The 22,703-nt window shown below is 43.2% G+C and overlaps 1 protein-coding gene across 2 annotated transcripts in view; it reads left to right on the top strand.

Annotated features, from left to right (window-relative positions):
* ARHGAP10 (Rho GTPase activating protein 10) overlaps positions 1-22,703 on the top strand; it is a 350,687-nt gene that overhangs the window by 154,789 nt on the left and 173,195 nt on the right. For both annotated transcript variants that reach the window (XM_075543716.1, XM_075543714.1), the window contains exon 11: positions 22,162-22,243. In XM_075543716.1, the coding sequence (XP_075399831.1) occupies positions 22,162-22,243 (82 nt within the window). The remainder of the gene's footprint in view (positions 1-22,161; positions 22,244-22,703) is intronic.

Here is a 22,703-nt window from a genome sequence, read left to right as displayed (position 1 = left end):
GCCACTTGGTGTTAGCATTTCCCCTGCGTTGGTGGGGGTGGTCATAGGGGGATTAGAGTATTTTAATGTAAAGGAAATACTAAATTTTAAGCCAGTAAGGAGGACTAATTTAAAGCTTTTACGATGAAATCCAGTTAATACAACTTGAGGTTAAATAGGTGCGCTCATACCTGGAACTAACACTAATTGAGCACTTTCCAATGTCCCATTAGTTGTGCGTTGGGCTGCTAACCGCAAAGCCAGCAGTTTGAAACCACCAGCCAGCTCCACAGGAGAAGGCAGGATTTTCTACTCCCGTAAAGAGTTACAGGGGCCTTTTGGAAACTCACAGGGACCTTTTTACACTAGCCTATCGGGTCTCGGAGTCAGTGTTAATGGCAGCGAGTTTGGACATTTTGTTTTCTCAAGTGTCACATATAGCAGAATAGGTACCGGCTGGGCTGTTCCCAGAGTGGTTTTGTGAACCCAGCAGCCCTTCTGCAGAACGACGGTGCTGCTGTCTCCTCCTGGGAGGACAGACAGAGGGGGCACTTCTGCTCTGCCCTTCAGGGTTGCGGTGAGTCAGAATGGACTTGTTGGCAGTGGTCCGGTTTGATTGGTTTTGTTTCATCCAGCCTTCCACACAGCCTTATCCGATATCTGTTAGCCTTCTTTTATGAGGACAAGCTGAGCTACAGAGTCCATGACACTCTCCCAAGATCACATTAGTAAGCAAATGAAAGAACTCAAGTCGGAACCCATGCATCTTGCCTGTTGATCCAAGCTCTCGACCACCAGGATCTCAACGTCAGCTTGGCGTGGTGTGTGTTTGAGAGAAGCCAGAAAGCGTGTCTGCTAGAAAACGTGTTGGATGAAGTGGATCTTACTTGTTTCAGACCAGGGTAGTTTCAGTTACTTTCATGTACTGTTTGAATGCAATTCATGCTGTTTTTCTAAAGCCCGTGAGACCTTGATCTTGTCCATCCAGGTCACAGGGAGGAGATGGGCCAGTCAGGGTGCAGTATAGCACCGATGAAACATACGGCTTTCCTCTATTTCAGTGGTTCTCAACCTTCCTAATGCAGAGACCCTTTAATGTAGTTCCTCATGTTGTGGCAACCCCCGTAAGTGGGCGTATCTGCATGTGGGCAGACCCACTTGGAGACGGATAGAGGAGTGGTGTCTCGGTTCCTAAAACCAACGGAAATATGGTCTTAGGCGACCCCTGTGAAATGGTCATTCGACACCCCCCCCAAGGGGTTGCAATCCACAGGTTGAGAACCGCTGCTGTAGTTCTTAATGCTTCCTCCCCTCCACTATCATGACCCCAATTCTACATTATAAATCTGGCTAGACCAGAACATGCACACGGGTACAGCTACAAGCTGGAAACACAGAGAATCCAGGACAGATAAACCCTTCAGGACCAATATTGAGAGTAGTGATACCAGGAGGGTAAGGGAAAGGTGGGAGGCGGGGACGGGGGAACCGATCACAATGACCTACCTATAGCATCCTCCCAGGGGGATGGACAGCAGAAAAGTGGGTAAAGGGAAACATTGGTTAGTGTAAGACATAAAAAATAATTTATAAATTATCAAGGGTTTATGAGGGAGGGAGAGGAAAAATGGGAGGAGCTGATACCAAGGGCTCAAGTAGAATGCAAATGTTTTGAGAACGATGATGACAACAAATGTACAAATGTGCTCGACACAAAGGATGGATGGATTGTGATAATAGTTGTACGAGCCCCCAAAGAAATGATTTTAAAAAAATGATTGTACATCCACCTGAAGTTCCCCCAAGCACAGATAGCTTGCTGAAGGGTCACTGCACAGCTGTTTCACATGTAAAGGGTGACACATTCAGACATAACTCAAGACTGGGGAAGACCTTTGGGTTGATTTACTGTGGTGGTTTTTAAACTGCGTTAGAGGGAGACATTCCTTCCAAGTAAATATTTCTATCGATGTATATATGAAACAGAAAGAGAATGCAGTGAGATGTGGCCTGAATTCTTAGCCTTTCTTTTGTCAAGCCTCTAGTTTCTTTCTGTTGAGATCCAGAGCTTTCTCACTGGAAACTCCTTGTAGGACACACAATCTAGTTGATGATTAAAAGGGACGCATGCAGAGGACCTGGGGCGTTTTCAGCTCATAGCTGACAGGGTTATATGGACTCAGCTGGACTGAGACTCCTACTCCAGCCGCATGAACAGCATATGGGAAGGCCTGGAGATGAGACAAGAGCATATCTGACCCACTTAGAGTACAAAGAAGGAAACCTGGGCTAGACTTTTGGGGTGCTAAATGAAAGGTCAGCAGTTCGAAGCCACCAGCTCCTCAGGAGAATGGGAGAAAGATGAGGTGGTCTGCACCTGTAAAGTCTCAGGAAACCGTAGGGGCAGTTCAGCGCTGTCTTACGGGATCCCTCTTGAGTGGAAACTTGATGGCTTCATGGTGTGGCTTGTGGATATTAGGGTACACAGAGATGGACAGCATCCCTGGCGTACACAGCCAGGCAGCCTACCTGGAATCTTGGGAATGGAGGCAGGGGTATGAGTTGAAGGTTTTTTACCTTTCTCTGTTCCACTTTATCCACTGATCATCACGGCATTGAGTTTATTATTTCTACCTTGACTGATTCTCTGCGCTCATTCTGATACTACTATCCCTTCTGGGATGTCCAAGAGGCATTTTTAGTAGTGAAGAAGTAATGGATATTGATTGGTTTTTATGAGTTCTCTTCTTGGGGGTGGGGTGAGGTAGATATTCTTCTTGAGATCCAGCTTTAAAAAAAATCATTTTATTGGGGGCTTGTACAACGCATATCACAATCCATACATACACCCGTTGTGTCAAGCACATTTGTACATTTGTTGCCATCATCATTCTCAAAACATTTTCTTTTTGGGGTATTGGAGCAAAGACCCCACACCCATCTGTAGACAATGGGACATTCCTCTCACAGAAGGGTCACAAGGAGGGATGATGAAACACACAGTATTCCTCTGGTTCCTTGAGGCTTCCTCAGCACCCCTATCATGTTCCTAGTCCCGTCTTTCACTGCGGGCTAGACGTGGAGCATGTGCACAGGTACAGAAAAGAGCACACAGACACACAGAATATAGGTCAGATCACCCCCTCAGATACAGAAATGGAAGTAGCCATACCAGGAGGAAAGAGGGGAACCAATTACAATGATTGACACCTAACCATACCACCCCCACCCCTACCCAGGGGGACGAACAACAGAAACCTTGGGGGAAAGGAAACAGTGGTCAGTGTAAGAGGAAAATAACAATAATTTACCATTTATCAAGGGGCCACGAAGCGGGGAAAGGGAGGGAAAAAAGAGTAGCTGATACCATGGACTCACATCGAAGTAAATGTTTAGAATATAATGATGGCAACAAATATACTTGATACAATTAATGTATGGATTGTTATAAGAGCTGTAAAAGCCCCCAATGAAATTATCTTTAAAAAAACAAAAACTTTTTTTTTTCTACTTGGGCCCTTGGTATCAGATCCTCATTTTTCCCTCCCCTCCCCACCTGTCCTCCCTCACGAACCCTTGATAATTTATAAATTATTATTATTTTTTCGTGTCTTATACTGTCCGATGTCTCCCTTCATCCACTTTTCTGTGGTCCATTCCCTAGGGAGTGGGTTATATGTAGATAATTGTGATCGCTTCCCTCTTCCTCTCCCACCTGAGATCCAACTTTTTTTTTTCATGACGAAACCCCAGATCCAGCTTTTTTATGGATATATTTTTATCTAGTCCTATCAATTTTACTAATAAGATCCTTTAAATGTTTAAAACAGTAATACATGTTAGTCAAATAGGTTTTTAAAAAATGAAAACTCTTAACCTTGAAAATGATTTTCCTCGTGTGTCTCTTTCAGGATCATGTTGTTTTCCTTCCTTCTTCCCCCCAACAGTTTATTGGCATATAATCCACACACCATTCAATTCAATAGCTGAATCACGGTTTCCCGTGTGAACTAATGACCTGTATTGTTGAGGAGCCCTTACGGCGTTTGGGTAATGTGTTGGACTGCTAGCTACAAGGTTAGTAGTTCAAAACCACCAGTTGCTCCTAGAGAGAAGTAGGGGACTTTCTCTTAACTATGGGCAGTTACGGTCTTGGGAACTCACGGGGACAGTTTTACCCTGTCCTGTAGGGTCTCTGTGAGTTGGCATCGACTCGAGGGCAGTGAGTTTGATTTGGTTTATTGTCTTTGTTTTGCTTCCACATTTCTAAATAAACTACCTACTCAGGTTTGATGTCACCAATGAATAGGTTCCTGTGCCCCCACTGTCATTACGTTTCTGTAATCAGCTACTGATGGACCAAAATACAGATGAGAAGTGAATGTGCTCTGAGGTCTCTAGCTGAATTATAGGAATTTGAAAGCAGTATTTAGTGAGATACACAATGAGGCATAGGCTCCTACCTACTTCCCTGATTCCTGGCCAACCAGATTACTGGGAATTGTAAGTAATTTGTTATTTGTCTATTAGATTAGATTGTGAATTTCATGAGTGTAGGGAACCTGTCTAACAGCATCTGTACTGAGACACCAAATGTAGGCCTTTATAGACGGTATTCATCACATTTGTGCTGGATTAAATGAAATTGAATCAGTGCTCAGAAGTAGCGGGACAGGGATTACATTCAATCAAGCAACTGCCAGTCAGCTGTCATTTCCTTCTGCCTCACAAGCTCCAGTGTTCTCATTCTGCTTAAAGGAAAGGAGACGTAAATCATTTTGAACTGTTTGGGTGTTATAAATGGGTTTCTAATAGAGTCTGTGCAAAACTGTTATTGGGCACCTTCGTATAGCAATTTCACAGTTGATGGGCTGTATTTAATAATAATGTGTTTTGACTTATTTCTGGGTATCCATCTTTGCTATTTTTCCTGCTTGTGTTGGAAAAGTAGTCAAGTATTACGATGAGACCAAAAACGAAGCTCAGTGTCATCGAGTTGAATCTGACTTGTAGCACCCTGTAGGACTGGATGGAATGGCCTCGGTGAATTTGTGAGACTATAACTCTGGAAAGCCATGTATTGTGATTGTAGGTGGTGAACTTGAGCCCGTTATTGCTTTGTGTAGAAGTAAATCAAGAATTTTCATTTAATGGGTGTATTACTTAGGATAAGGCTTCATTGCATGTAATAGAGAAATCCAAAAAACGATGGCTTTAATAATTAAAATTCTCCTCTTGTTCCGTAAGTCAGAGATAGATAAGCTGGGGTTGGAATAATGCTCAGTGGTGTCAAGTCCTGCTCGCACGTATTGTGCATAGCTCACACTCCCAAGGTCACCGATGGCCCCAAATGCATATTCCCATTTATTATATAGAATACTCTCTGGATCGCCAGACACTTTCCAGAAGGTGTGCATACCCATATTTGCTCATATACCATTAATCTAAATGAAGGTATATGGTTAAACTTAGATTCAAGGGAGGCTGAGAAATACTGTCTACTCTCTGGGCATTTGGGGAAGTCTAGTTCTGGGGATATCTAATACGGGGAGATAAGGGGAGAATACCTGTTGATGGAAGAGGAACTAGTGATTACAACTTTGATTATTAATGGATACATAGGTATGTGCTTCACTGACTACCCCTCAGTCACTAAAAATTACATAGAATGTATATTTTTAGAATAAGAGGCAACATGTAAGCACACTCACTAAGGAAATGAAAAGAAAGCAGACGGGTGAAAATATTTCCAAATCATGTATCTGAAACCACATAAGGGGCTTTTATTTATACTATTTAAAGACCGCTCCCAACTTAGCAACAAAAAATGCCAAAAAAGACAACCCAATTTAAAAAAACTGAGGGATAAATTAAAAATTTTTTTGACTAAATATTTTAGTCCCTTCAGCAATACTAGCCATTCACTCACTGCTGTTGAGTCTCTTGATTTAGAGGGACCTTCTAAGACAGAGTGGAACTGACCTTATGGGTGTCCGACAGCGTAACCCATTATAAGAGTAGAAAGGCTCCTCTTTCTTACCCAGAGACGCTGGCAGTTTGCATTGTTGACCTTCCACTTAGCCCAGTGTGAATCCACTATGCCACCACTAGCGAAATGCAGATTAAAATCACAGAGAACAAAAAAGTCATATCAGTGGGTGCTCACCTTCTTGATACCACTGAAGACAAATGTGGTGAAGAAAGCTGATGGTACCCGGCTATCAAAAGATAGAGCGTCTGGGGTCTTAAAGGCTTGAAGATAAACAAGCGGCCATCTAGCTCAGAAGCAACAAAGCCCACATGGAAGAAGCACACCAGCCTGTGCGATCACAAGGTGTTGAAGGGATCAGGTATCAGCATCATCAGAACAAAAAATCATGTCATTGTGAATGAGTGGGGGAGTGTGGAGTGGAGACCCAAAGTCCATTTGTAGGCCACTGGCCACCTTACAGAAGGGGAGGAGAGGAGCCAGTCAGGGTGCAGGGTAGTAACAATGAAACGTACAACTTTCCTCTAGTTCTTAAATGCTTCCTCCCCTCCACTATCATGATCCCAATTCTACCTTACAAATCTGGTTAGATCAGAGGATGTACACTGTTACAGATAGGAACTGGAAACACAGGGAATCCAGGACAGGTGATCCCTTCAGGACCAGTGCTGAGAGTGGTGATACTGGAAGGGTGGAGGGAAGGTGGGATGGAAAGGGGAAACTGATTACAAGGATCTACTTGTGACCTTCTCCCTGGACAACAGAAAAGTGGGTGGACAACAGAAAAGTGGGTGAAGGAAGATGTTAGACAGTGTAAGACATGACAAAATAATAATTTATAAATTATCAAGGGTTTGTGAGGGAGGGGGGAGCAGGGAGAGAGAGGGAAAATGAGCTGATATCAAGGGCTCAAGTTGAAAGCAAATGTTTTGAGACTGATGATGGCAACAAATGTGCTTGACACAATGGATGGATGTATGGATTGTGATAAGAGTTGTATGAGTCCCCAATAAAATAATTTAAAAAAAAGATACCACTTCATACTTACTAGGATGGCTTTTTGAGACAGATAAAGACAAGTGTTAGCAAGGATGTAGACCAACCGGGATGATTATACACCACTGGTAAGGATTTCTAAAATGAAGTGGTCACTTGGAAAACAGTTCAACAGTTCTTTAAATAGTTAGACTAGTTACCATATAGCTTACAAATTATACTCCTACGTACATATCCAAAAGAAATGCAAGTCTCCGTTGACAAGGAAACTTGTACCTGCATGTTCATCTCAGCATTATTGTGGTGAGCAAAAAGTGAAAACTACCCAAATGTCTACCAACTGATGAATGGATAAATGAAGTGAATTTCATCCATATGATAGAGTATTATTTGGCAATAATGAGGAATGCAGTACTGAACTTGCCACAACCTGGATGAAGCACTTGAGCACACTAAAGCAAAGTGAAAGAAGCCAGTTGTAGCGATCCCGAATTGCGGGGCTCCGTTTGCATGCAATATTCGAAGAGGGGAGGCTATAGAGACAGAAAGTGGATTAGTGATTGCCTATAGGAGCTCTGGTGTTTAGTGGCTACATGCCGTGCACCTACTCCCATGGTCAGCAGTTCTAAACCACCAGCTGCTCCACAGGAGAAAGAAGACTTTCTACTCCCATAAAAAGTTACAACCACAAAAACCCAGAGGAGAGTGTAGGATAACTATGAGTTGGAATCAACTTGATGGCAGTGAGTTTGCTTGCTGTTTATGAATGGGTGTTTGCTTGTAGTTTATGAAGGGGTGTGACGTAACTGCTAATGAGTACAGGAGTTTCTTTATGAGATGATGAAATGTTCTAAAATGGGTCTTGGGGGTCAACTGTGAATATATTAAAAACCATCGACTTGTACACTGCAAAGGAGTGTGTTTTATGCTCTCTGAATTGTAACCCAAATGAATGTTGAAAAGAGCACACAGAAAGAGCAATTACTTCCATTAGTAAAATAATGCTGCAGGAGGAATGATGAAAGAATGATGCTGAAGGATACAGAAAGTATTAAGAGGAAATGGAAACAATACAACAGAGTCACTGTACTGGAAAGAACTAGTCCATAACCCACCATGTTAGGAAGTAGTATCTGAGTGAGAACCAATGACACGCAGGAAGAAGTTCAAGCTGTACTGAATGCATAGCCAAAATTAAGGCTTCAGGAATTGATGGAATAACCATCAAAATGTTTCCGAAAGCTGAAGAAGCACTTAAATTCATTCACCTATGCCAGGAAATTTGGAAGATGGCTACCAGGCCACGTAATTGGAAGAGACCCATATTCATGCCCATTACAAAGAAAGGTGACCCCGCAGAATGCTCAAACTGTAGAACAATATCATTGATATCACACACAAGTGAAATTTTGCTGAAGATCATCAGCGATGGTTACAGCAGCACATCAACTGGGATCTGTCAGAAGTTCAGGCTGGAGTCACAAGAGGAGGTGGAACAAGGGATATCATTGCTGATGTCATAGGGATTTTTGCTCAGAGTAGAGACTACTAGGAAGATATTTGCTTGTGTTTTATTGGCTATGTAAATGTATTCGACAGTATGGACCATAATCAACTGTGGATAACCTTGAGAAGACTGGGAATTCGGAATACTTTATTGTGCTCGTGAGGAATTGGTACTTGGACCAAGAGGCCATTGTGAGAACAGAAGCAGAGACTACTGCATGTTTTAAAATCAGGAAAGTGTGGCTCAGGGTGGTCGCCTCTCACCATGCTTGCATTTCGATGATAGGAAGATGAGCGCAGCGTCTGAATTGGAGGAAGACATATTGACCGCCTCTTGTCTACAGATGACATGACCTCGCTCACTGAACGTGTGGAGGACTTGACGCACTTGCTGGTGGAGAGCAAGGACTTAATCAGTATGGCTTACAACTGTATATAAAGAAGACCAAAGTCCTCACAACTGGACCCGTAGGGTGACATCATGATCAGCGGAGAAAAGGTTGACGTTGTCTAGAATTTTGTCTTACTGGGATCCACAGTGAATGCTCATGGAAGCAGCAGTCAAGAATTCAAAAGATGTGCTGCATTAGGTAACTCTGCTGCACAGACCTCTTTAGAGTGTTGAGGAGCCAAGGGTGTTACTTTGAGGACTCAGAGGCGCCTGACCCCAGCCAGGGTATCCATTGGATCATATGTACGTGAAAGCTGGACATTGATTAAGGAAGTCCATAGAAGAACAGATCCATTTGACTTGTGCCGGAGAAGAATGTTGAAAGTACCCTGGACTGCTGAAAGAACAAATAGATCTGTTTTGGAAGAAGTTAAGACCAGCGTGCTCCTTAGAGGCACGCATGGCAAGAGTTTGTCTTCCGTACTTTAGACATATTGTCAGAAGAAACCAGTCCCTGGAAAAGAACATTTTGCTTGATAACGTGGAGGTCCGGCAAAAAGGATGAGATGGGTCAGCACAGTGCTGCATCAGTAGGCTCAGGCATGAGAACAATTGTGAGGATGGTGCAGAACTGTGCAGTGTTTCGTTCTGTTGTGCAAAGTGTCGCGGTGGGTCAGAAGCGACAGGATGCCACCTAACAACAACAACACTTAACAAACTATTACATTTACCTTTTCAAGCCAGCACCGTTGAAACATCTTAAGCTGTGACATGACCATGTCACTGACGTTAGGTTGGAGGAACAGCACTGCAGATAGATAGTTGTTTCTCCATGGTAAATTGTTGGCAGTCAGGAGCTGCATCTTCCCTGAAGGGTAAAACCACACCCTCCTTGCCCCAACAATTTCTGTTATGGAGCGTGCTTGTTGCTTCCTTGGCATGCTCACGACATGCCACAGTGTTTCCTCTCCCTCTCTCCCCTCCCCCCCCACATTTGCCTGATAAATAATTACCATTCTGTGGAGTTCTCCCACACATCGCATTCAGGCACTGCTTAAAGAAAATGCTTTCTGATTTACTCTCAGTGGTCTGACATTTAAGATATTATATTTGCTTACTTTTGCCTCGTTCCCAGCACATCACTCTTAAAAGGATGGCAAGATGCTTCTTACTGTTACTGTTCCATTTTCACCTATTTTTGTTCTTCTGATAATGATGGGGGGACGGGCTCCTCGGTGTATTTGCAGCGTTATAGTTGGAGTGCTTTTAAAGCAATGGTTTTATTTCATCTGTATGTGCATGGTACTATATTATTTGCTTGTCAGTCTAAAGGCGTGTGTTGAGAATGGGCTGCTGCCAGATATCTGTGCAACTGAGCTGAACAATAATAGGCATGTTGATATGGCACATTAACTATAGCGATATTGATAGGTATTTTATAGTGCATCTCACCTAAGCACCTAAATCAGATGATGATTGTGTTTGGCCCCAGGCATTCAGGAAGACCTCACCTCAAAGGAGCTCACATACTAGATGGGTTTATAAGCAAATACAGTTCAGAGACGGGTCTGAGATGCTGTGGGAAGCCAGAAGCGGTAGAGAATGGGGCTGGCGGAGGAAGTGAGTTTTTAATTGAATCCTGATGACTGTGTCAGAGTGTGGGGTTCAGGAGTAAGTCAGCCCCCCGCAAAAGGAATCAATTACAGAAAGTCTTGAGAATGCGTGTTTAGATAATCAATCCTTTATTTATTTTAAATCATTTTATTAGGGGCTCATACAACTCTTATCACAATCCATACACACGTCAATTGTGTAAAGCACATTTGTACATTCGTTGCCCTCATTCTCAAAACATTTGCTCTCCACTTAAGCCCCTGGCATCAGGTCCTCATTTTTACCTCTACCTCCCCGCTCACCCATCCCTCATGAGCCCTTGATCATTTATAAATTATTATTTTGTCATATCTTGCCCTGTCCAACATCTCCCTTCACCCACTTTTCTGTTGTCCGTCTCTCAGGCAGGAGGTCACATGTTTGTAATCGGTTCCCCCTTTCCATCCCACCTTCCCTCCGCCCTCCCGGTACCGCCACTCACACCACTGGTCCTAAAGGGATCATCCACCCTGGATTTCCTGTGTTTCCAGTTCCTATCTGTATCAATGTACATCCTCTGGTCTAGCCAGATTTGTAAGATAGATTGAGATTATGATAGTGGGGAAGGGGAGGAGAAGCATTTAGGAACAAAGGAAAGTTGTATGTTTCATCATTGCTATACCGCACCCTGACTAGCTCGTCTCCTCCCTGAGACCCCTCTGTAAGGAGATGTCCAGTGGCCGACAAATGGGCTTTGGGTCTCCACTCCGCACTTCCCCCCTCATTCACTATGATAAGATAATTTTGTTCTGATGATGCCTGATCCCTTCGACACCTCGTGATCGCACAGGCTGGTCTAGATAATCCTTTAAATCAGTGGTTCTCAAATGTGGGCAATTTTCAGTTTTGCCCCTGGGGGACACTTGGCAATGTCCGGAGATTGTTTTCATTTTTGATTATTACAACTGAGCCGGATTGGTTCTTGCCTGCAGCGAGTAGTGGTGGTTGGCACTTGGTGGGAGAGGCCGCCAGTGCTGCTGAGCTTCTGAGAGTTGCAAGGGTTGCAGTGTACACAACAAGGAATTGCCCGATTCGGAAGTGAATTCCATCAACTTACTGCCATTGAGTCAATGCCAACTCATTAATTGCTGCTATTGAGAAACTCGTTATTAAAGCATGTGATAAGGCAAGGACTCTTAACAAATGTTTGTGGAATTAAATGGAATTGTGTTGTTCTCTTTTGCATGGATATGCTGATGAAGTCATATTCCAATGGAAGGGAAGCTCTGGGTGGCTTTACCGGGTGGTGAGCCGTTGGAGCCTTCAAAGAGTCTGGTGTAGCGAGAAAAGGAAGTTCTCTTTAAAGAATATAAATGGAAATGGTAGAACGTGGAGTGAGCAGAATTGGAACGAGCCTTTTTTGGTGTATGCTGCATGTACAGGCTTAGTGTTTCTGGCAAGAGTCTTAAGTTTTTTTCCCCTAAAAATGGTAATGGGACACTGAAAGCCATCTTTCATACTGGTTCTGTTCATCTGAATTGACAGTGATAAGAATTTCCCCCAAGGTTTCAATGTGAAGGGTATTGCGTCGCTGAAAGCGTGTGTGAATAAGACAAGAAAGAACATGTCTGCACAAGAGGTTTTGCAGACATTTTCATTTCTCTTAGATACACACCTTGGAGTGGAATTGTTAGGTATATGGCTGCTTGACTCTGGTATGTGTATGTTTGATTTTTCAGGCAAATGAGTTTTCCGAAGTATTCTTGCTCTCCTCCCAGCACTATAGGAGGAGTACTATTGCTCTACCCTTCCATCAGCCTGTAGTGCTCTAATGGTACAATTGCTTATTTTAAGCAGTATAGTGGCTGTATACGTTGCCCTGGTGGTACAGTGGTTACTAGTGGGGCTGCTAACCACAGGTACACAATTTGAAACTACCGTCCGATCCTGTAAAGAGTTGCAGTCATGGAAATTCACAGGGCAGTTCTACCCTGCCCTACAGGGTCACTATGAGTCCGAATCAACTTCCTGGTCGTGAGTTTGGTGGTTGAGTTTTTGTTTTCGAGTGACTGTATTATTAGCTCAGAGTAGTTTTAGTTCACATTTCCCTCACGTCTAGTGATGTTGAGCACTTTTTCCTATGATTACTGTATTTTTTCTTCATTCAAAAATTATCTGATTTTTGTTTTCTATTTCTCCATCTAACTTTTCCCCCTTTAAAAATCATTTTATTGGGGGCGCGTACAACTTTTGTCTCCATCCATCCATCCATCCATTGTGTCAAGCACATTTTGTTCTTGTATTCTTTCTTTGCTATCTTCTTTTGGGTAGATTTTTTTTTTTAGTATTTACTTTTTATATTGCATTAGATACGGGTCTGCTAACCACAAGACTGTTCAAACCTACCAGCCACTCTCGAGGAGAAAAGGCTTTTGTTTTCTGATAAAGCTTTGTAGTCTCAGAACCCCTATATTGGCTCAGTGTAATGGACTCTTTGCCACTGTGTTGGATATATTAATTCTAGTTATACGTAATATGCATTTTAGGATCGTCTCAGTATCTGCCTCACCCAACACCAAACTCACTGCCATCAGGTCTATTCTGTCTATAGCCGTTCAGTGAGACAGACTGGCCCTGGTTCCTGAGACTGCAACCCTTTACTGGGCTAGAAAGCCTCATCTACGGGGAGTGGCTGCTGGCTTAGACTGCTAGCCTTGTGATTCGCAGTGGTCATAACTCGCCTTTTCTTCTCTTGTGCTCTTTGTTTTTAAGCAATGACAAGCAAACCTTCACTGTGGTTTGGGTGAAGGTTTACAGAGCAAATCAGCTTTCAGCAATTCACACCCATTTTGTTTCATTGTCTCATTGATTGCTTTTCCCCACAATGGCACCTCACTGACCCCTCTTCCTCCCTCCCTCCCTCCCTTCCTTCCTTCCTTCCTTCCTTCCTTCCTTCCTTCCTTCCTTCCTTCCTTCCTTCCTTCCTTCCTTCCTTCCTTCCCTGTTTCCATTCCTCCTCCTCTCCCAATCCTTCTGAACTTGTGGGTAAGTGCCGCCCTTTTCCCCTCAAGAGTCTAAGGAGTGTGTACCCCCTCGCGTTACCGTCCCCTTTATAGACCGGGTTACTCTTTAAGGCGTGAATATTGTCTGAAACGCTTCATTATGGACAAAATCCTGACTTCACAGAAAGTAGAGAAGTATAATGAATCCCCGTAGAACCATTACCCAGCTTCAACAATTAGGGACATTTTGCCAGTTTTGTTTCATTCTAGAGCATAGGTTTTCAAACTTATTTGGCCTACTGCCCCCTTTCTAGGGAAAACAAACACAGCAAAACTCAACACACACACACACACACGGCAATAAAGAACGTTTTTTATGATAGCCCATAATCCAAGGTAGAGTGCAGTTATCTGCTTTTGAAGACCCCCTCTGTATCCAGCTGCAGCAGCACCACTGCCCCTCCTTCTGTGCTCTTGTTACATATTTTATTTCTACATAAGCAATAGCGTCCAATAATGCATTACCATGTTTGTTTTATGAAATCAGTATTATTTTAAGCATTGAGTATACATAAATATATGCATTATTTTTAGAAGTTATTTAAAAATACCAATATATGTTCCCTTTCTGATGGGTGTTCTTCTGTAACACTAGGTTTCTAGATCGTGCCATTGCCCTTGGTCAGTCCTTCAGGCTCGTTTGAACATTCCTTTTCGTGTGGCCTACTGCAGTTCTTTGCTATTTTGTCCATCAGAAAATACAGTTTCCCTTCATTTTTAATGGATAGAAATTCTTTATTGACAGCCTGGCTCTACATCACTCCGGAGAAGGCAGTCCTTCGTGTTTAGGTCTGCATTCCCCCCAGGACAAGCCGTCCACCTTACTGTTGATCTTCACCGTGCTCCATTTTTCTCCTTGCCCGTGTTGCACCAGCAGTTTGAGGATGATGTGCCCACACAGGGCTTTCTTTGTTTTCTCCTGCTGAGGCTTTGCTGGGGCTCTTACACATGTAGATTGATGTTGCTTATCATTTTAGGACATTTTTAGTCACTCTGGTGTCAAAGACTTCTTTTGCCCCTTTTTCTGATTCTTCTCTCTCTGGGGTCCCAGTTGCATTCTGTTAGATTGTTTGATTGTGTCCGGAGATTGCAAATTCTCTAGCACACATATTTTCCCATGTGTATTTTTTATTTGTTTAAGTGTGGATGATTTATATTAACTGATATGTACATTCATTGATTCTTTACTGGGTCCAGCTTATGTAAATGATTCTTCATCATGATTACCTTTACACCAGTTTTTGTATGCTACATTTCCCCATCAAGTTATGCCGTCTTGACCAAATTTTCACCCTAAATCATTAACCATATTTTTAGTTATTTTAGATTTCTGCCTGATTGTTTCCAAATGTGTGGGCTATCTCTGGGTATTTTGACTTTTTCTTCTCTTGATAATAGGTTTTATATTTTTGATTTTTTTTGTAGCTCTTGTAGATTTTAGTTCAATGCCAGGTAAAAAAAATAGTAGTTCAATGCTCCGTTAAAAAAAATGGTAGAAACGAAAGTATATAGTATTTATGTATTGGTCTATTCTGACTCAAAGAGTAACCCCATAGGACAAGGTAGAAGTGTTCAGAGACTGTAACACTTTATGGGAGTAGAAACCCTTGATTTGCTGGTGGGTTTGAACTGCTGACCTCGTGGTTAATAGTCCAACTAACTCATAACCATTACACCACGAGAGCTCCTTGTGAGAGTACAGGCTAAGTCAAATTAGTTTGTCATTGAATGAGACTGGGCTTTGTGGTTGCTTAATGGTTTCTCTTGCCATTCTGCCATAGATGAGAGAGACGGTGTGTGCTTTCTTCTGTTCATGGAAGAGCTTGCTGCTCTCTGGATTGTAACTCATTTGTTCTTTGTATCTTCTGTGCTCAGACAGCTTTATTTCTTTTTCTTTTTAAACAATCTCATCATTACCTGGTGGAATAGCGGGACATATGCAAAGTCAGAAGTTCAAACCCACCAGGCAGTCCGACGGAGAACGATGAGTTTTTCTGCTCTCGTAAAGATTTCCAGGGCAGTTCTACTCTGTCTTACAGGTTCATCACGAGCTGGCAGTGTGGGTTTCTACCCTTTAATTTATTGTATATGTTCTCATTATTAAGATGCACCATAATGGTCTGGGGTGGCATCTGACCGTCTCTGACTTCACAAAGAAGAAGGAGAATCAAAATGAACAGCCCAAAGCCAAGTCCTACGAGAAAGAGTCATCATACATGCCTCTAATCTCTCAACCTTTTTATCAGTTCGACTTCCAGCCATCTTTCCTCCGGAACTTTCTACTTCTCTGCTCATTCGTGACACTAGCTACGCAGACCCCACAGATGATGCTCCTGGTTCCTGTGGGGTTTATTAGGAATGTAACAGGTTGCAGTTCCATGTCAGGAATGCTTCAGATTCAGTTGTTTGATCAGGACAGTTTCTAAGCAGCGCCTACAGACATGTTCAGGCCACACCTCCTCTTCAGATCTACCTGCTTGGGCAAGGGTTAGAGTTCTTTTAGTCCTGCCAATTCAGGACCAATAGGTACCCCACTTTTCCAGGAAGCGTTCTGCCCAAAGGTACTGAGCTTTCTCATTGGATGGGCTGGGAAGCCACTGCATTGCCTCTTGCTGGTCTGCTGCTTCTCTGCCCCTTGCTTTGTTCCGTGTCTCTCCACAAGACTGCCGCAGCTGGTGTCCCAGCTGTTTGCTTCTGGGAACAAGAAGGGTCAGCCCAGGGCTCTCAGATAGAAAGGATGGAGTGAGCTACTCTTGATGACAGATCCTGCTTTCAGCCTCTGGAATGGCTCATTGTAAACCTACTGAGCTGACAAAACTGACCAGTCCCCATGCCAGGGCTCCATCCACCTTATCTAAAAGGTCCTGCCCCACAAAGGCACCATGCACAGTATTTACAGGGTTCTGCTCTGCCCATTCCCCTTGGTGGGCTTACATCCGATTTTGTCATGGGTTCTTTTAGACCTGTCATCAGGAGAGACCAGTTCCTGGAAAAGAACATCGTGTCAACCAAGTAGCGGGTCAGTGAAAAGGAGGGAGACCCACAATGATAGGGGTTCCGGCAGTGAGCTATGACACAGCAACAGTGACGAGAGTGGTCGGTCGCTGTGAGCGGCAACCTGCTCAGTGGCACCCAACAATAGGAACAGTCCAGGCGCTGCGCGGGCGTTAAAAAGACTATCGCTAGCAGAAACAACCCGAGTCATTCCTAGCTGGCACCGTAGGGTAGAAATGATGTTCTTTTGCACCTTTCTCTGTTCCTAGCTGAAACGACAGTCTTTTTGAATTCACGTCAACAAATAATTCCATTCCTTCAAAAGTCGCTCGTTAGGTTTGAAACATATTTTCAGTCGACCGAATAAAGAAATTACTACAGAGGCGCTTCATCCGTAGTAAGCTGTAAGATTAGAAAACAGATTCTTATCATTTCTAAAAAATATGTAATTTATAGATTTCTATGTCATGTGTCTTTCCAAGCAAACCGTATGAGAAAATGAATATGATTGCCGCAGCTCTGTAAGGTTATACATCTTTGGTTCTCCAATAATGAAATGTAGCTGTTTTCCTAACAACATCTAGCTGAGGACTTGCAATGAGCCGTTTGTTGCTTTATTTTTCCTCTTCAACCTTCATCTTAGAGAAGTTTTAGAATCTTCCTGCTTGTTATCATCGTAAGACTTGGTAGCTGCTCTTTAGGTTTTTTTGCCTAGCAACGCCTCGGTTTACAGTCATGATTTCATCCCACTCACCTTATAAATGTTTCCTTTCACTTTTGCGTGTTTTTGAAATCACAAGCTCTATCAAGTAGAATACAAAGAAAGCGCTTCTCTTCCGCACGCTTTGGCAGAACTGCAAAACCTACGCTTGTGAGCGAATTAGCAGCGGGTAACATGTGGACTACAGAAAATAGTTGCCCAGACTGTGCGCTTCTCTTGGTGGGGGGCCGGACCCAAGACAGTGCCTGACGCATAAAAGCACACTTACACAAAACGTTTTTTTAATGCCCGAATGGAAAGAAGTTGAGAAGCTGATTGAAGAACAAGAATTTATTTAACCTAAGGTGTACCTCTTTAGGATTTCAGTTCGAGTGTTTCGTGTTACAGGCATAATAATTATGGTCCTAAGTCAAGAAATACTGTCCTGGAAAGTCTGTTTCCTACTGGGTCCATTATTTTTCTTCATGAAGTTTATACATTTGCCTTTTATTGTCAGCAGGCATCATCTTTCATTCATTGTGGGTGGTGAACGGTTCAGAACATAGAACAGTATCTGGCACACAGGTGGTACTTGGGTATTGGTTTGGTTGAAGTGCATTGTTAAGTTAGATGAGCAATAGAATGACTGTGCCCTTGGCTAAAACCAATGTAGTGAAATGTAGCAATATTGGATCCCAGGACCCAAACAAACAAACTCGGATGGTTTTCTCTACTCACATTCTAACTGACGCCCAGCCACAAACACTGCCATCTTGGCTTCTCCTTGAAATGGTTAAGATACAATTGATGCTTTTTTCTTTATGAAAAAGTGACTAGTCCAAAACACAGTTGTGAAGTTTTCTGTGTTTGGCTGTCCTCATATTAATCATGCTATCTTATATATAGCCATTAAAATTTATTAATAGTATATTTCTTTTTCTCTCAAACTACAAAATGTTTATAGTTTGGTTTCAAGATGGCATGTTATTAATAGCATACTTTGAAATGTCTGTAGTATTTCCAACAGCCTCATTTTTGCTTAATGATTTTCTAGCAATTGATTATCGCAAAAGAGAAGGGAACTGGAAAACTGCAAGATCTCTCCAGCGTGGTTTAGCAGACAGGTTTCAGATTTCCTACACTGTTTGAAGCAAGGACTCGGCAAATAGAGGGTCCATATGATGGGGTGTCTTTGTGGATAGGTTGGGAACCAAGCCTTGTGTGAAGTTACTTCAAGTGTGACATTTTCTTTCTTTTAAAAATCATTTTATTGGGGGCTCTCAGAGATCTTATCACAATCCATACACATTTCTGAAGACTCGTCAGTGTGGTGAAGTAGTTCACCAAAGTGGAATTGTTGGGAGTCACCATATTATTATTTATAATATGTAAAAGGAAAAGGAATTCTTTCCTTGTGGGTGCTGTATGGCCATTCAGTCTCGCTTATTCTACAGGTGTATTCTATGTTTTATTCCATTTGAGGGCTAAAGATTATTCTGAGTCATTGTACCCTGCCCTACTGGGAGGCAGTGCATCTAAAACCTTTTTAAATTAAAAAAAATGTTTACTTTTTATTCCATACTGGAGTTTTATACCTGATGTAACATGCCACTTTCACCAGTGGCCTGGGCAATTACGGTTTTCTCTACTGTGGCATCACTAGTTTGGGTTTATAACTGCAAGCCCTTCATCACTCAGCTCCTATTTGTTTTGTCCCAATTTTCAAGACAGTGTCCACTGTGCTTCCTAAGGGCTTCAGTGGTGCATCCTTCAGAAGAGGGCCACCTGTTTCTTCTTTCTAGCCTGTCTTAGTCTGGAAGCACTGCTGCCACTTGTCCACTGTGCTGACCCTACTGGTGTTTACAGTGCTGGTGGCATTCATGTCACTTTGAGGGTTATCGTGTGTCTGACGCGCCATGGCACTTTCACTCACTGCATCTACGTGTGAAAACTGTATGACGACAGGAAGTGAGGGAAGACGGGGTGGAGACAGGAAAAGAACCCATGCATTTGAGTTAGAGTGTTGAAAGCATCAAAACTGCCCGAAGAGCAAACAAATCTCTCTCTTGGAAGAAGTACAGCCAGAATGCTCCTTAGAAGCTAGGATGGGGGGGGACTCCATCTCAGGTACTTTGCACATGTCATCGGGAGAGGCCAGTCCCTGGAAAGGGGCCCCGTGTTTGGTAAAATTAGAGGAGATGGGCCTAAGTATAAAAACAGCGCTGAGAACGGTGTGGGTCCAGGCAGTATTTCTTTCTGTGGTGTGTAGGATTGCTATGAGTGCAGACTGCCTTGCTGGCACCTAACAACAACAACAACGCTGTAAGAGTCACCAGGTGTCCCCCCTACCCAGCATCTCTATTTGGTGCTTTGCGTGCCACGTGGTTAAATCTAACTGAGGTACATTAACTGCCGTGTCACATGTGAACGTCGATAGAAAACCACAGGGGAAGGAAAAAGACTAAAGGGAAAAGAGACTAGCGGGTATAAGACATTTTTTTTAAGAATCAATTTTGTCCCATTTAAATTACATATACATGTAATTTAGCGAGTCATTTGTTTAGTTATTAACTCTATTACAATTGACCTGTCTTTTTTTTTTTCTTGGAACATTGTTTTATTGCCCAGAGCTTGTTAGAAGCATGTCTTCAATATGTCTCCAAGTCCACTAATTTTTCTGTCTTTTTAACCCTGCTGGCTGTGTCCTCCCAGCCCTTTCGCATCTTGCCTCCAATTCTTGCCTATCTTCAGTTCTCTCTTTGCTCAGAATCCAGAGTGCCGCTGTAATTGTTAATCTGATAATGCTGCTTCTCCACCTTAATTGTTAATCTGATAATGCTGCTCCTCCACCTAAAGCCGTTGGTCTCACTGAGGATGAGCCACATCATTCCTGTGACCTCCAGGCATTGAGTGGCTGGACCAGCTTCCAACAGTTTCATTCCCCAGCAGGCTATCAGGTCAGGTCCTTCCTGTGGCTGCAGGACATCTTAGTTAGGCCTCTAGATATCTTTTATTCTTTACAAGAATGGAGCATTCTTTTAGACCTGAGACCTGATGTGTAAATATTGTGCTATCACTTAACACATATAAAGTGCCATCTGAAGTTTTCCCTCACAATCTTATTTAAGTCCCCTGAGCTCAGTGTGGGTTACTAAGAATAAGGGCCAGAATCGTCCTGCCCCCGGCAAGGGAATGTTAAAACACAGCTTGGTTGTCTGGGCATCCTGCCTCGATTCCTGCTCCAAAAGGATGCCGTTGTGCAGCCTCTCGAGAGGAAGGGGAGCCGTCGTTCCCAGCTCGGCTGTGCCAAGGTGATGGCGAAGCCAGCCGCAGTGGGAGGACATTTAAGGTTAACAATAAAGAGCCATTTTGCTGTTCAGGAGTGGGTTGGGGGCTCATTGGTGGCTTTCCTGTCTCCCCCTCCCCACCTTCTCCCCACACACACTTCATAACGGCTGGAGAAAATGGTTGTAGAGGAGAGCCTCTCCATCGCAGCCTGTGTTAGTTACAGTGATTTTGCTGTGAGCTGTACGCTTCTCCTGCTTCACACCCATCGTGTCAGGCGAGAGCAGAATGCCCGTGGGAGTGTGTTGGGAGAGGACAGGGTTTTCTGTGAGAGCCCCAGGCCTTGTAGAAGACTTGTAATGCTCACTGAAGCACAGTTGATTTTCACAGCTTGCCTTCATCGGAAAAGGTGATCCAGTCGTCGGGAAAGGGCACGAAGTGCTGCTGCGGGAGCGGTGACTTTCCAACGCATCTTCAGGATCACCAGGAAACTAATACTTGGTTTCCGTTTCAGCCATCTATTTCCATTTCCAGCTTTCTCTCCTTTTGGGGCATTGACGCTGACTTTTAATTCTTGGCCAGAACAATTTTGTTTTCTGGTATCAAAGTAACCCGCAACCCCCCCCTCCAAACAAAGGAAAAGACTTCCCTGAACAAGCCACCCACAGTTCATGTGGAATGACATGTGGCCTTTCTGCCTTATGTTCTTCTCAGTGTGATGAGTTTCCGGTGCACGTCTACACATGGAGGAATAAACAGAGCTGAGAGCTACTGACATTTGTTCCTAAGGACTACACAATGGAAAGGAACTAGACCAACCAGCTAACAGTGTTGTCTTCTTGGAAATGAAATTGGGAGGAAGGGGGAGGGAGGGTCTTGTGCAGGGAGGTTACATTTCTTATTTTTTCCAACAGTTTTATTGGCATGCAATTCACAAACCATACAAGTCAATAAGAGTTCAATCGTATTAAGAGTTGTACAGTCAGCCCCACAGTCAATTTTAGAACATTTTCTTCATTCGTATCCTTGTCCTTATTAGCTCCCTCAACCTCCCCTGCTAGGCCAGTTCCCGTCTCTATAAGACTTCCCTATCCTGGATTTCATATACAGGAAAACAATTTAAAAAGAAACCAATAACAACAGTAACAAAATAAAACAGAGAAAATCCTCAATCGGAAAGAAAGCAGAACATCTGCAAACTTGAACAAATTTAAGATAAGGTGATCAGTTTTAACCTAATGCACGTGTCTCTTTTATAGTCCAAGAAAGGCATCATCCCAGTAGAGCAGCGGTTCCCAGCCTTCCTTGTGCCGCGGCCCTTTCATACAGCGCCTCATGTTGTGGTGACCCCACCAGCACATGGTTTTCATTGCACTTTATCACTGTTATTTTTATGCTGTTATGGATTGTAATGTAAATATCTGCTATGCAGGATATATTTTCATGGTTATAAATAGAACATAATTAGACATTAGTGATTAATCACAAAACAATATCTAATTATATATTGTGAAATATTTGTGTTCTCTGATGGTCTCAGGTGACTCCTGTGAAAGAGTCTCTCGACCCCCCAGGCTGAGAACCGCTGCAGCAAAGCCTCTGGAGGAGGAAAGGAGGTCTGGGTTTCTAGTAGCAGCAGTAACGCGTTGGTGCTGGTGTCTTTCAGGCCCGGCGTCGCCCTGACCCTGCAGGCGTTTTCCGAAGAGGAAAGGCAGCTGTGGATGGAGGCACTGGGTGGAAAAGAAGCTGTAAGAATAATCGATGGTTGAGTTTTTATTTGAAATCCTTTAGAGTTTCCTGGTGTTTATTTTTGTGTTGGGTGTGTGTGCCATCGTAGTGCGAAACCATCTCCTGCTGAAACTCGCGGTTGCGTTCATTTGGGCGTGTTCTGCAGCATGTATAAGGCTGTCGTGTCATTAATGTTTATTTCTCATTCTCTGACTTGCTTTGCTTGAGGAAGTCATCTGCATTTTCAGTCGCCTCTTTCCTACCTGGCGGTGGTTTGGATGACGAATGCAAGCAATGTTTGTAACGCATTTTGACCTCAGTGGAGATGGGATCATAAGCATGAGGTGGTACAGCAATGAGATAAGTGGCAGCTGGAATTGTGTGATTTAGCAGGTGAGGGGCTAGTCTAACGGCGTAGAGTACGCACTACTGTGTGACCATCATGTCCCAGAGATGCTCTGATTGGTCAGGGATAAAGAT

Source organism: Tenrec ecaudatus, chromosome 3, assembly GCF_050624435.1.
Source record: "Tenrec ecaudatus isolate mTenEca1 chromosome 3, mTenEca1.hap1, whole genome shotgun sequence".
NCBI lineage: Eukaryota > Metazoa > Chordata > Mammalia > Afrosoricida > Tenrecidae > Tenrec > Tenrec ecaudatus.
Note: the sequence above shows the minus strand (reverse complement) of the source record. Positions and strands in the feature narration are given on the sequence as shown.